General features: G+C 38.3%; 1 protein-coding gene across 1 annotated transcript; it reads left to right on the top strand.

Annotated features, from left to right (window-relative positions):
* Nucleotides 1-3,411: 3,411 nt before the first annotated feature.
* Nucleotides 3,412-13,729, top strand: ap2s1 (adaptor related protein complex 2 subunit sigma 1). The gene is made up of 5 exons (XM_053646876.1): nt 3,412-3,588; nt 4,104-4,253; nt 7,072-7,185; nt 10,205-10,264; nt 12,123-13,729. Exons 1-5 carry the CDS (start codon nt 3,586-3,588, stop codon nt 12,222-12,224), a joined length of 429 nt encoding a protein of 142 aa, XP_053502851.1. The 5' UTR covers nt 3,412-3,585; the 3' UTR covers nt 12,225-13,729.
* The last annotated feature ends 45 nt before the right edge of the window (nt 13,730-13,774 follow it).

The following is a 13,774-nucleotide window of genomic DNA, read 5'->3' as shown; positions in this document are numbered from 1 at the left end:
TTTTACATATTTGAGCTATACCTCAGGAGACCTCTTTAGCCCCGATCTCCCTTTATTACAGCACTTAAATCCTGCTTTAATCAATGGCACAAAACAAGGGTCCAGATTATTGTCCCCAAAGGCTCTGCTGGTTATGAAAATGAAGTTTCAGAATTCAAATGTGTTTTACAGCCAAGGACATTAATCATTCTGGAGAGCACTGGAGAGAGCGGTGCAGTGAGTCATCGAGCTGCCATATGATTCTTGCTGAGTGGTAATTCATTTCAATCATACAAGTGATCATATATACAGTTGCAGTCAAAATTATTCGACCCCCATTGCGAATCGGGTTTATTGTCAAAATTTACAGACTTTCAGCTGTTTGCAATGAACAAATCAAACAAAAGTGACTGAAATAGTTCCCCAAATTCAACTGAAAATGCAATTTATAATGATTTCTCCAGTTTCAAAAGTTATTCAACCCCCTGAATAAAATCCCTCACAACAGCACAAATATGCAAAACAGGTGTTGTCTCAAGCACACCTGATGCAACTAATCAAGGGCTTCATTAGTTGCACCAGGTGTGCTTGAGCTGGAACACGTGAGATACCTGAACTGGCTAGGGGTAGAAAATGCATGAAATACCTGGACAGAGCAGAAAAAAGAAGTCATCAATGGCTGCAACCAGATTTCCAAGAAGGCAGGTTGTGAAAAACCCTCGAGTGACTGCAAAAGACCTGCAGCAAGGCTTGGTGGCAACAGGCACTGAGGTTTCAGTGAGCACAGTATGGTGTGTACTAAATGCAGAAGATTTCCGTGCCAGAACTCCAAGACGTACACCACTACTGACCCAAAAGCACAAGAAAAGTCAGCTCGAAATCATATAAATAAGCCAGAGAAGTTGGAACTTTTTGGCATGATGGATCAGCGGTATGTCTGGAGGAAGAAGAATGAAGAAAGAACACTCTGTCCACAGTCAAGCATGGTTGTGGTTCGGTGATGCTCTGGGGCTGCTTAGCATCCTCTGGCACTGGAAAATCTCTGGTATCAGGAAATCCTACGAGAAAACATCATGCCCTCTGTGAGGAAGCTGAAGCTTTGGCATCATTAGGCCTTCCAACAGGACAATGATCCCAAGCATGCCTCAAATTCCACCAAGGCCTGGTTGCAGAAGAAGTCCTGTAAGATCACAGTCACCTGACTTGAACCCCATAGGAAATCTCTCGTGGGATTTGAAGAAGGAGGTTGCAGCATGCAAAGCCAAAAATATTACTGAACTGGAGGCCATTGCTCATGAGGAATGGGCTAAGATTCCTCAGGAACGCTGCCAGAAGCTATGCATCTCGTTTGCAGCAGGTCATAACAGCAAAAAGGTGCTCTACTAAGTACTAAAGATGCTTGCCATGAAGGGGTTGAATAATTTTGAAACTGGAGAAGTCATTATAAGTTGCATTTTCAGTTGAATTTGGGGAAACCACTTGAAGCATTCGTTGTGTTGAAGTATTCCAATTGCTTTTGTTTGATTTGATCATGGCAAACAGCTGAAAGTCTGTAAATTTTGACAATAAACCTGATTTGCAATGGGGGGGTCAAATAATTTTGATTGTAACTATGTGTGTGTGTGTGTGTGTGTGTGTGTGTGTGTGTGTATGTATGTATGTATGTATGTATATGTATATACACACACATACATACAGTGCCCTCCACTAATATTGGAACCCTTGGTAAATATGAGCAAAGAAGGCTGTGAAAAAATGTCTTTATTGTTTAACCTTTTGATCTTCTGTTAAAAAAAATTGCAAACACAGGTTTATCAACAACAACAAAAAAAACGCTGATAAATATAGGTGTGCAACAATTATTGGCACCCCTATGAATTCATATGAGAAAAATATTTTTTAAGTATATAAAGACAATTTTTCACAGACTTCTTTGCTCATATTTACCAAGGGTGCCAATATTAGTGGAGGGCACTGTGTATATGTATGTATGTATGATATATATATATATATATATATATATATATATATATATATATATCTCACAACATAAACCCCCATTATATAATGCAATAATAATAATAGATGAATAAATAAATAACAATGACTTCAAAGCCCCTAACAAAAATGTTATTCTAGTTTAGCCACAGCTAAATTTCTAATCACAAAATCAGTTATTGTGCTGCCCATTTTTAAAAACCTCATTCAACTTGCTTGTGTGTGTGCAGAAGTGTAGAAGCGATCAGTTTGATTTATTTGTTCACACTACATTTGTTAGGTGAAAAAAAATCTACATTTGAATGTCTGACAAAACATCGGACTACTAATTCCTAAATGCATTTTACAATACTTCCACTCCCAGTAAGATCTGTAACAGATTGCTTTGTGTTAAACATTGGGTTAGAGATAAATAAAATCCACGAAACAATGGTGCCACGATTATGAAAAGTAATCTGACCACACAATGACCTTCATCAAAAATGTTACTAAATAGGTAGCACACAGATACAACTGCAACATGATTAAAGTCCATTAAAACGCTGTGCCACTAGACACTCAGATGTGAATAATGTGAGTTGTGCACAAAAAGGTCACAGCTGTAATTGTCTTCAACGGCAGCCAAATTCTACAGAAAACAAAACGGAAAAAAAACTCTTCAGCAGTAAAAACAACAAATTAAGAGAGTTCATTGCTCCTGCTCCTCCACTTAACATATTTCAGTCCTGAGGGCTGCTGCATTCTTCTCTCTCTCAGTTGTGCAATCAGAAACTCCAGCCTGGACATTATTGTGTCATGGTGAACAGGACAATCTCTCAGCCTGTAGCCAAACAAGCTGCTGATGAAAACAAAAGTTTAACACCATTATTTTTCTCTGAAGCTGTTCTTTCATTATTTTATCTTTTTTTTCCTATTCCTGACAGAATGCCACCCAAGATCAGCATTAACTATACAATAGTTTAATGTTACACTCATCACGCAACGTGTAAAAAGACAAAAGAGTTTTATTTTAAAATATAAAATAAATATAGGCTACCTTTTTTCCCCTTTCTCTCTAGACTCCCACATGTTCACAGTGACAAAAACACGCCCATACGTATCTAAAGTTCTTTTAAAACGCTTAGATTTTATATCAATATTTATCTCTTCGAAATACAGCTAATAATAATAATAATAATAATAATAATAATAATAATAATAATAATAAAGCAACAAAGATGTCCACTCTGAAATTGATACCACACCAACTTTAAACGGAAATAAACGTCAAAACATTTCCCATACAGAACGTCGAAAGCTCTCACATGATCCTACAGCCGCCAACGTCACTTCATAGAGTGTAATAGGAGATGGTACTTGTAGTTTTCTATCTGCATAGTTTTCTTTAGCTGCCGTTAAAAGACTGACGTTATAAAACTCCATTACCCATAATTCCACACATTCTTCAGGCCTCTCGCGTCCTATGTCGGGGTAATAACAGGTTAGCGGCACGAAAGGCCAACCCATTGGAGGTCTCTTTCTTCAAAATATATTTTTTATATGCAGAGCTACAGAAAAGTAGATTAATTAGCTTTATTTAGCTAGATTTGAATACCGGAAATCTGAAAAATGGTAAGTTTGATTCTATGTCATTAGTAACTAGCGTCCAGAGCAGCTAGTCTAGGCTAGGTGACGTTAGCATCCTTGCTAACTAATGTAAAGATAAATGGAATATGGATTTATAATGAATATGAACAGAGTAGTGAAGGAAGTATTGATTTTAAACAGTTTCGTTTTTAATGGTAAAATTGGTGTCTAAAATTATGAGAGCCAACGACCAGCTCACTTCAGAATAGACGAAGCTACATAAATTAGCTCTCCAGTCGATAACCAACTTCCTGCCTGATGTACCCCTCTTATCTTATATTGTTCTGTAGTAGTTATTTATTGAAAAGATGAAGGATCCTGATGGACATTTGAAGACTAACAGATCCAGATCTGTTCAGGAGAAACTCTCCCAGCTCAGTGTACATTAGTATACATCCATGATCAGGTCTTCTGTGGTGAGCCACTGAGTTACTGAATAACACACCCTGACCTTTTTAATTCATCCACATTGTGTGTTTGTCTTTCTTTTACTTTTGTAGATTCGCTTCATTCTGATCCAAAACCGAGCGGGAAAAACCAGACTGGCTAAATGGTATATGCAGTTTGATGATGATGAGAAGCAAAAGCTCATTGAGGAGGTTCATGCTGTAGTGACTGTCCGAGATGCCAAACACACCAACTTTGTAGAGGTAACGTTCTCGTTTTCTGCCTCCCTCCTTAGATTTAATCCCTCCTCTAAAGAGCACAGGGATATCCAAATGTTCTCCTGGATTTTGTGACCTGTGGTAGTTGACTGATGAGGGAATGTAACAGTTTGGCCACATTTAAAGTGCATCTATTATGGTTTTTCAGATATTACCTTTCATGGAGTGTGTTATAGAGCTGTTTGTGAATGTAAAAAATCAAAGCGCACGGCAAACGGAGTTATTGACTCCCAAAAGAAGGAACCGATTGTGAACAGCTGAAACGAGTCGTCAGTAATGCCAGATTTACCTCCTGTACTAAGCTACGTAGGTTTGTAACAAAACCCCCGCCTCCGGTCTTCATCGACTGCTCGTTATGGTAGTGGGCGTTTCCTTTTCAACAGACGCTGACAGCGGTAGACCAATCACAACAGACTTGGACATCTGACCAATCAGAGCAGAGTATGCTCTCTGAAAGAAGGAGTTTAGAATGAATCATTTAGAACGGACCATTTAACGAGTCGTTTATGATGCTGGGGAAAAAAAGGGTAATGCTGCAGTTTAAATTATGAGCACATTAAAGTGTTTTTTGATCTTGGATGCATGTAAATCTATTGTATGAGACCTTTGAAACAAAATTAGGTACGTTACAAAACCATAATGGGTGCGCTTTCATGTTTTTCACAAAACCAGAACTATCCGTCCCCTTGCCATGTGCTTCTCTTGGTTTTAAGAATACTTGTGAAAGTAGGAGTTCTCCAGAGTAAGTATGGTGCTGACTAGTGATGTACATGTATTTTACACTTGAAAAATTTGATGCAAAGAAAAAGAAACGAATCTATAGCTTATTTTATGTTAAAGTGTCTATGGTCATGTTTCCATTCAAGTTGCAAATTTAACTTGTGCGAAAAATTGGAATATCGCATAAAACGTTTGCAAATAAAGCACCGTTTCTGTCCCATTTGTTCAAGCGAACAAAACGGTCACTTCCGGGGGAAACTGGCGCAAAGTCGTCTATCCAAACATACCTTTCACCCGCCCCATTTTTATTTTTTCTGAGCCAATTATCCAATCACACGATTTGTTGAGGTAAAGTCACATGACATTAAATAAAAAAAAAAATGCTCATTGAGGGATTTATTCGGTAAATGTTTCCATTGTAGTTTATGCCCATGTCTTCTTATCGAATAAAACAAATGATCCGCTTCAGTTGATTTTATTGGCACCTGGTGTATCAAGCGTTATTTATAATGCGATATCCCAAAACTCGCATAAAAATATGTGGATGGAAACATGGCTTGTTCACCTCATAAGGTTCCTGCTAAGTACGAGACATTTGTAAATCTGCAGGAATCATGCTGATCAACCCGAATGTGTTGATCGTAGCGAATGCTTACGTTTGTGTACTTTAATGCTAGTGCAGGTGTTGTCAGATGACATTAAAATATAAGGGGGGAAAAAACAAATATTTAAATTCTTGTCTGTGACTGAATCTCAGATCTCGTTCGACAAGGCATATGGTGCAATGCATACTACAGTGTCATTATGCTGGACCCTATGTAGTGAGTAAACGCAGTGAGCTGGAAGCCACTGATTGAAGATGGCGGATTTGACGTGAATCAGTTAGTGTAAGATCGTAAAGCTGCCAGGAGAAAAAGGAACATTATAATAATATACTATTATTATAGAGCTTAGATCTGTACTGTTTGCTAGAAAAATATTATTGTCCAAAGACTTTGGAAGATTCTCTGAAGCGTGTGTTCGACAGACAACGAAAAGAACAAGATTGTGGATTTGTTAGCGTACCCTCTACATCACGCTCTATTGTTCTTTTTATTCAGTTTTATTTGTATAATGCTTTTAACAGTGGGCATTGTCCCAAACAACTTTACAGAAATATATAATGAAATCTCATATTTACTCCTTTTAACATGATGGAAAAAAAAGCTATGAATATGTATGCACATACAGTTTAGAAACACCCATGGGGTAACTTTGGAAAGCCTGGAAAAAAGAACGACGATGGGGATTACAGTTTGCACCGAAAGTGTTTCTGAAGTGGTTTTACTCGTCTGTATGTACTGTATCTCACTTCCACTTTAACTTCCACTCTATTTAAATCCACACTATCTTTTTAAACACAACCAAGGAAGTGTTGGAGGCTTTGTGGTTATTAAAATGTAGTTTCTGTGGTTTTGTCCCATTTATAATGACAGCTACAGCCTGTATAAAGCCTCCTTATTTATTCTTACATGCAACAATATGAGGATTGATGTTTTCTGTAAATAAATTCCTGATACAATAATGTGAATGTATCACCACGAAACGGCTTAAGTAATGTTTTTAGAAAAGGCTTCAGATCCGTTTGTGCTATGAAGTAGTAGTGTATAAAAGATTTTTAAAGGAGTAAACTACTCAAAAAGTTGTGGGGACACATGTCCATGTCCTCCTGCCACTCCAGAGAGTTCACCGGCCTCCTAACAGCTTGTAACGTAGCTCTCATATTTAAAATATTTTAACACCACATTTACACATTTCTCTATAATGAACACGTTAGCTTTACATGCAGGTTATGTAGCTAAAAATGTCATGATCCTGTAATAATTTGTATGCGAGATATGAAGAGCTCAAACCCATGGAGCCTAGAGGATTATCTCCCCCCACACACTTTATAAGAGAAAGTCTCTTATATATTATTATGTGAGTTTAATGGTGTGTAACAAATTGACCCTAAACACCAATCTACATAAACCAAACACAAACAGCAGTACTGTACTATGTGGTGAATAAGAACATCTCCTGGTCATGTTTCTCTGCACTGCAGTTCAGGAACTTCAAGATCATCTACAGACGCTATGCTGGTCTGTACTTCTGTATCTGTGTGGACGTTACTGACAATAACCTGGCCTACCTGGAGGGCATTCATAACTTCGTGGAGGTAAGTCTTAAACCAGTTCTCAGCTCTTTCTCTTTGCTTGTCTTCAGAAACAGTCCGCTGTGTCTCCGAGGTTTAAAAAACAAAACAAAACGTACAACACAAGCACATAATAACATTACAGCATCACAACTAAGATAAGCTTCATCTTAACTTATTACTACAAATCGGGTTCCATGAATTACACCCTCAATACAAAAAGAAGGCTGAAGAGTAGTGCACAAAATCAAATATGATACAGAATATGTACCTCAGTGAAGAGGATTAGCGGTAGCATCTCACTACAGTATTCGATTACAGAAATGTTGATGCTTAAATGTTTAAAAATATTTGATACTTCTGTAGTATCTCATAGAGCTGCACAGTGTGGACAGAAAGTGAATATATTGCCAGAAAAACACGGTCATGGCATGCCTCAAAATGTTTTTAACAAAATCTACACAAGAATAGATAAAACGGTGAAAGTTAACTTTGCTTAATATTGAAATCATAATCCTCACAATCATTTGGCCAATTTCAGCATTTTATATCCTTTTCTTTCAGTCAGTTATAAAAACAAGCTCTAACTTGAGAAGTACAAACTTCTCAATTTTGCTGTAACATATATATATATATATATATATATATATATATATAATATATAAATATATATATAAATTCTGATTCATTTTAAATTTCTAAGTGAATCTGAGATGTCATAAGAGATTAAAATGAATTGTATATTTGGATTGCAGCAATGCCTCAATTGATCAAATTATCATCTAGAACCACTCCGAGTGGTCATTTTTATCTAATATTACACAAATGAGTTAAATAATACATTGTGTTGCACTAATGTGTGTTTTCAGTGTGTTGCCACATTTGTAATGCTGTGTGAGTGCTTCCACTGTCCGGCAGTTTCAGAGCACAGTGACCTGGAATGCTGGGACTTCCTCTGTACACGACTCCCAAATCTCTTCCCCGTTACACTCGCCCTAGAATAACCTTTACTCCCAGTGGAGGATAAATATCGCTGTGCGGAGCAGCCGTTCTTCAATATTTTATTAGTTGAAGGCTGCTCTTTGTAGATATGAAGTGTTACTGCTTCACCAGCTCCACTTCCCAGCATGTACAAGAGACCTAATTTAATATTACAGATAACTCATTAAAATGATGCGGATTGGCCTTGAACTGTGATTGGGTGGCACACATTTTAATTAAAAAATGTTTAACGTGTACTATTATGTAAAACACACCACTCGATTTGGAGTCAGATTTAGTTAATGGACAGAATAATAAAAAAAACAACAACTTTGATACAGTTTTGGAGATTTAATGTAACGTCCAGTTTGAGAAACATATATGTCCTATTGAATTCTTCTAATTTCATGGATTTAATCTAAATCTCAAAAGCTCACAAACAAGTAGCCTGTAAATAATCAGCTTGGACCGAATGCGTTCTATTGGTGGAAAGTTCAGAAATAAATAAAGGTCTATGGCTCTAATAAATATCTATATTATTATAGTGCATATTTAAATAATTAACTGAATGTTGGAATTGCTGTAATACGTTCCTAAAATGAATCGAGGTGAGGGAAATTCAGTCCATGGAAATTATTTTAAAGTTAAAAGGATTCCTGACTGCCCAAAGTCTCCTTTGTACTGTTTGGTCTTACTCACTGCACAAACAAATGCAATGTTTGCACAATACAAAAGCATTACCCTATGGTCAGGAGATCACAAGTTCGAATCCCGACGATGCCACAGCCGTCCACGGCCGAGAAACAATGGAGCAAAATTGATTCTGCTCTCTAGGTGGGATGAATGGAATACTCTCTCGCCTGTCAATCACAGCGACGCTAGCCAATCATGGGCGTCTGTGAGCTTATGTATGTGGAAGAGGGAAGGATGTTGCTTTAGTCCATGTGTAGGGGATAAAAAGACTTGCCTGGACATACTTCTCTGTATTACAGTTAATTATAAAACACTATAGTTAGTGTGGTGTGTGTGACTTAGAACAGGTCCTTAAATGTGAGGTCCAAAGTGGTAAAGTTCCTTAAGGTGTCATCCACATTAATCCGGATCAGTTTGAAAATCTTTCTCTACGTTTTGGCCTTCTGTCCACACCGAGACTGCGTTTGTGTCCAGCAAAAACGGAGCTTTTCGAAAACGCTGACAGCGGTAGACTGATCACAACAGACTGGGACATCTGACCAATCGGAGCAGAGTATGCTCTCTGAAAGGAGGAGTTTAGAATGAATCATTTAGAACATTTAGACTCATTTAATGAGTCGTTTGTGACCCTGGGGGGGAAAAAAGGAGATGCTGCAGTTTAAATTATGAGCACGTTAAAGTGTTTTTTGATCTTGGATGCATGTAAATCTATAGTATCTATCACATTTCAAAACCATAATGGGTGCACTTTAAAGATTAAAGTCACTTTGTACGACCTTCAGATTGCAGTTTTAAATAAACACCTGACTGAAATGACGCAGGCCAAAGCGCCTTTATGTTTGCGCAGTATAGGGATGTAAAGTGATTTCAGTAATGGCTGTTAGCAAAATATCTACTCAGAAGAAAAACTCTGCCCCCAGCCTCCGAAAACTAGAATAAACCTCCCCCCCAAAAAAAACATCCAACCGATCAGGACAAGACGCCGTCTCTCTCTTGTCCTGTCAGCCATATTGTGTCGATTCAGAAAGGTCGCCATCTTGCACCATCACTAACATTTGTGCATTACAGCCTTGACATGATTTAAGGTTTGACATGCGGCTTTGGATGGAACGCTGAAGAGACGGACTTCAACTCACTTCTACCAAAATCACTGACTACACCTTTAAAGTAGACACGTCACAAAAAACCCCCGCCAGTGCTCTGCATGCTACAAGGACAAAGCCCATGATTTAAAACCTTGAACAATTCAAAAGTTTAGATATCTCGATTTTTCTTGAGTATGTGTGATGTTTTTGGCGTTGCATTTTAATTTGTGTCATTTGTTCATTGTTTCACATGGTTTCTTATTATGATTCTCACCTTTCGACAGGTCTTAAACGAATATTTCCACAATGTGTGTGAATTAGATTTGGTCTTCAATTTCTACAAGGTGAGTACAAAACTCCCCACGGTCTAACACGCACTAAAACGATGACCGCTATTCACATTTTTAGCATGATGCTGAGGTTGTGTACTCTAGAAAATAAGGCACTGCAATAATATATTGCGCCTGTAGCATAGGATTACCATGGCAACAGATATTCGATGCATAATTACAACAATCGCACAATTAAGCACATGCACACCATTTCAGCATGGAGGAGGCTTCATATAAAGGGAAAACTGTAAGTAATTAAGAAGAGCCTGTGATAATTGCGTTCAGCTTCTCCATCGCTAATTGCCTGATTGTATTTTTAAAAACTGCCTAATGGACGAGACTTAACAAAGCTGCGCCCACGCCAACAGCAGCAACGGAAAGAGCGATAAAGAAAACATAGCGCAGAAAATGAGCCCATCTGCTCATGATTACAATTCTCGCATTTAATCAGACACTGAAGGACTTCATCATATCTCTGTCTGTTGTGTCGGATTGGCAGCACTCGTCTGAGACTGAGCTGGTCATACAGCAAAAAATATTATATCATGGTAATCATCAACACCTGACCTTTAATTGTGTGTAACAGCAGCTCTGACGGTGGTGGCTGTAGTTCACGTCCACAGCTTTATTTTATGCACTTGTTCGAATATGTTGTTGTTTCTATAGTAACAGCTCATACACAGGGACTTGTATGGGGCACGCTGTTCAGAATCTAACACTAATGACACTAAGCGTTTAAGTGGTATTATTAAACAGCGGAAAATGTCTTTGATATAATTAAGTTTTCTGTTTTTCAGTCGCATAACCCGCTGTGCCTTTTTAGTCTTATTAACTCCGAGAGAAGAGAAAAGAGGCTGTTTATAGCTGTTATATAGCAATGTGAGTGTTAACAGGAATTAACTTGCTTCATGAACGTTCCACAACATTAATTCATAACTATAAACATAGAAAAGGACGATGTTTCATTCATTAAGAAATAAACAAGAAATGTTACAGTTGGTAAATTGCTGTGGCAGAAAACAATAATCAACTTCAGGGTGGGACCAACATCAAACCACGCAGTCGTGGATTACTTTCCTAGGACAGCGCACCCAGTCATACATTATTCCTTACTAACGTATCCACCCATCCATCCATCCATTTTCAATACTGCTCATCCTAAACAAGGTCGCAGAGAAGCATAAGGTGGGGGACCCCCCCAGGCAGGGTGCCAACCCATCACACGCACATTCACACACCCGTTCGTGGACAATTTTGGAAATGCCAGTCAGTTTACAGTGCATGTCTTTGGACTGGGGGAGGAATCCGGAGTACCTGGAGGAAACCCCCGAAGCACGGAGAGAACATGCAAACTTCGTGCACACAGGGCGGAGGCGGGATTCGAACTCCCCAACCCCGAAGGTGCGCGGCAAACCACTAAGCCACCCTGTTTTTAAATATCCAATTGAGGGACTCGTACGCAACTACTGCATTACATAAGATACATTCACTCACTGATGCTCAAGAAGGCATCACGATACATTAAGGGGGGTTTACAGGGGGATGTAAACTTTTGAACAGGATGATCGGTTTTAACATTCTGCAAGGGGTATGTAAATTAATGAGCACAACTGTGTTTATATAAATAATTATTTAAACTGTGAATTTGGTCAAGGTTATTAAGGTGCTAACTGCATAATGTGAATCGTTTTTGAGATCCGTCATATCATACCGCCCAGCTCTGGATGGATAAAGGCAGTTGATGATGATTTCACTCTGTGTACAAATAATGATTTCATTATTCGTAATGTTAGCATGTAAGTGACGTATCCTCCAGACAGTTGTGCAAACATGTGGCTCGTTTATATCCTTCTCAATCTCACTCTCTCAGGTGTACACGGTAGTAGATGAGATGTTCCTGGCTGGAGAGATTCGAGAAACGAGCCAGACGAAGGTCCTGAAGCAGCTGCTCATGCTGCAGTCACTTGAGTAGAGACGTGACTGCATCACAGCCATACACCACCACCACAGCAGCAGCATCAGGATCCTCTCGAACCTGCTGAAAGCCAGTCTATATTGTTTCTGTGTATAGATGTTGTCAATGATTATACATATAAATATAACCCAACATTTCAGCGTCTTAAAGCTGTGCTATGTAAGATTTTAAGAGCGTGAGTGTATAAAAGCTTCATAATGCTGAGAAAGATGACTGAATGCTGTTGAAAAATGAAAAGCTCGATATGAAAGCTTGCACCTGATTTCTTCAACTGCCTTTTCAGACGTCCAGGTGTTTAAATAGCAGCTTTTTTTTTTTTCATTTAAGACCTAATTCAGTGATCCCTGTCAATTGAATACAGGTGTATAAATGTTTTTAATGCCTCATAACACCTTACATAGTATAACTTTACCGTTTGTAAAATGGCACTGATTATGGTGTTCCCTTGCTCTTTCTCAGCGCATTCAGTTTATAATTCAATGAATTTCAAGATTGGACATGCATATTTGTGAGGCCTCGGTAGTCAGTATAGTCTCAGGTTTTTTCTCCTGGCTGTATTTTTATGTTGCAAGGTTAGAATTTTGCCACGCGAGGGTCTCACTGATTCGTCCCTGCCCATTAACCCATTAACACTAAACTGCTGAATAACCAGCGTGATATATAAAACTGGAATTTCTGAGAAGCTATTTGAGACCTGTATGCAATCTTGTATAAAAAGGAGCAAACACAATTTCAGAGTAATACCATTAGTTCTGGGAATTTTTGTAGTGTGTGTGTGTATGTATATTATCTACATATTCATCTGTTTTAGTTCACTCATATGGTCTGAAATATGAGCTTCATTCCAGTAGGCAAATGCTTCTCGGTTTTTGCTTAGTTACCAGTACCAACATGCACACAGTCAAACCCAAACTGTTCAGCGTTAGCCCACTGGCTATACGAGCATTTAAGACACCTTGAAGAAGTCGAGCTGTTAGCAGTAATTGTGGCGTGTTGGGTGAATGAACAAAGGCAGACAGTGATGGGGAGCTTGTTTAGCCAGCAAGGCCGAACAGATCTTACAGCACTCACAGGGAAAAATACACAACAAAAGACTGCATCTACTTTTTATCTCCAATTTCTGTGGCTCTTCTCCCAACTAGCGCTTCCATAGCAACAGCTCTGGTGAGCCTCGAGCCTCTTTGGACCGGTTTTCTGGAATCTGATTAAGCTTAGGCCTGGACCATTACCTGTAAGAAATGATCATTCCTTAGTACTTTTAGCTCTCTAGCTCTGGACTAAGCTTAATCAGAATCTCTCATTCTGCTCCATTAAACGTTAAAAGTTTTTAATGTGTCTTATTTTTTATCTTTTCAGTGTCATTTTCTTTTTGTTTTCATCTGAAATATATTATGCACTTGTCCTTGTGAGATTGCAGAGTGAAGGTAATGTGTTTTTATTCCCTTTGTTCAGATCAATATGTACTCATAAAAGGAAAGAGAAATAAAAGTATCAAAATCAGGTGTTATTGATAATTGTTTTTTTTTTTAATGTTGAATTTGAAGTAT

This window comes from Ictalurus furcatus, chromosome 17 (genome assembly GCF_023375685.1).
Source record: "Ictalurus furcatus strain D&B chromosome 17, Billie_1.0, whole genome shotgun sequence".
NCBI lineage: Eukaryota > Metazoa > Chordata > Actinopteri > Siluriformes > Ictaluridae > Ictalurus > Ictalurus furcatus.
The sequence above is the reverse complement of the archived record's forward strand: the minus strand, read 5'-3'. Positions and strand labels throughout refer to the sequence as shown.

What these genes read in the sequence shown, in the direction of transcription:
- ap2s1 (XM_053646876.1), top strand. An exon ending in AACACACCAACTTTGTAGAG is followed by an intron (nt 4,254 to 7,071) that starts GTAACGTTCTCG and finishes TCTGCACTGCAG; the next exon opens with TTCAGGAACTTCAAGATCAT. An exon ending in GCATTCATAACTTCGTGGAG is followed by an intron (nt 7,186 to 10,204) that starts GTAAGTCTTAAA and finishes ACCTTTCGACAG; the next exon opens with GTCTTAAACGAATATTTCCA.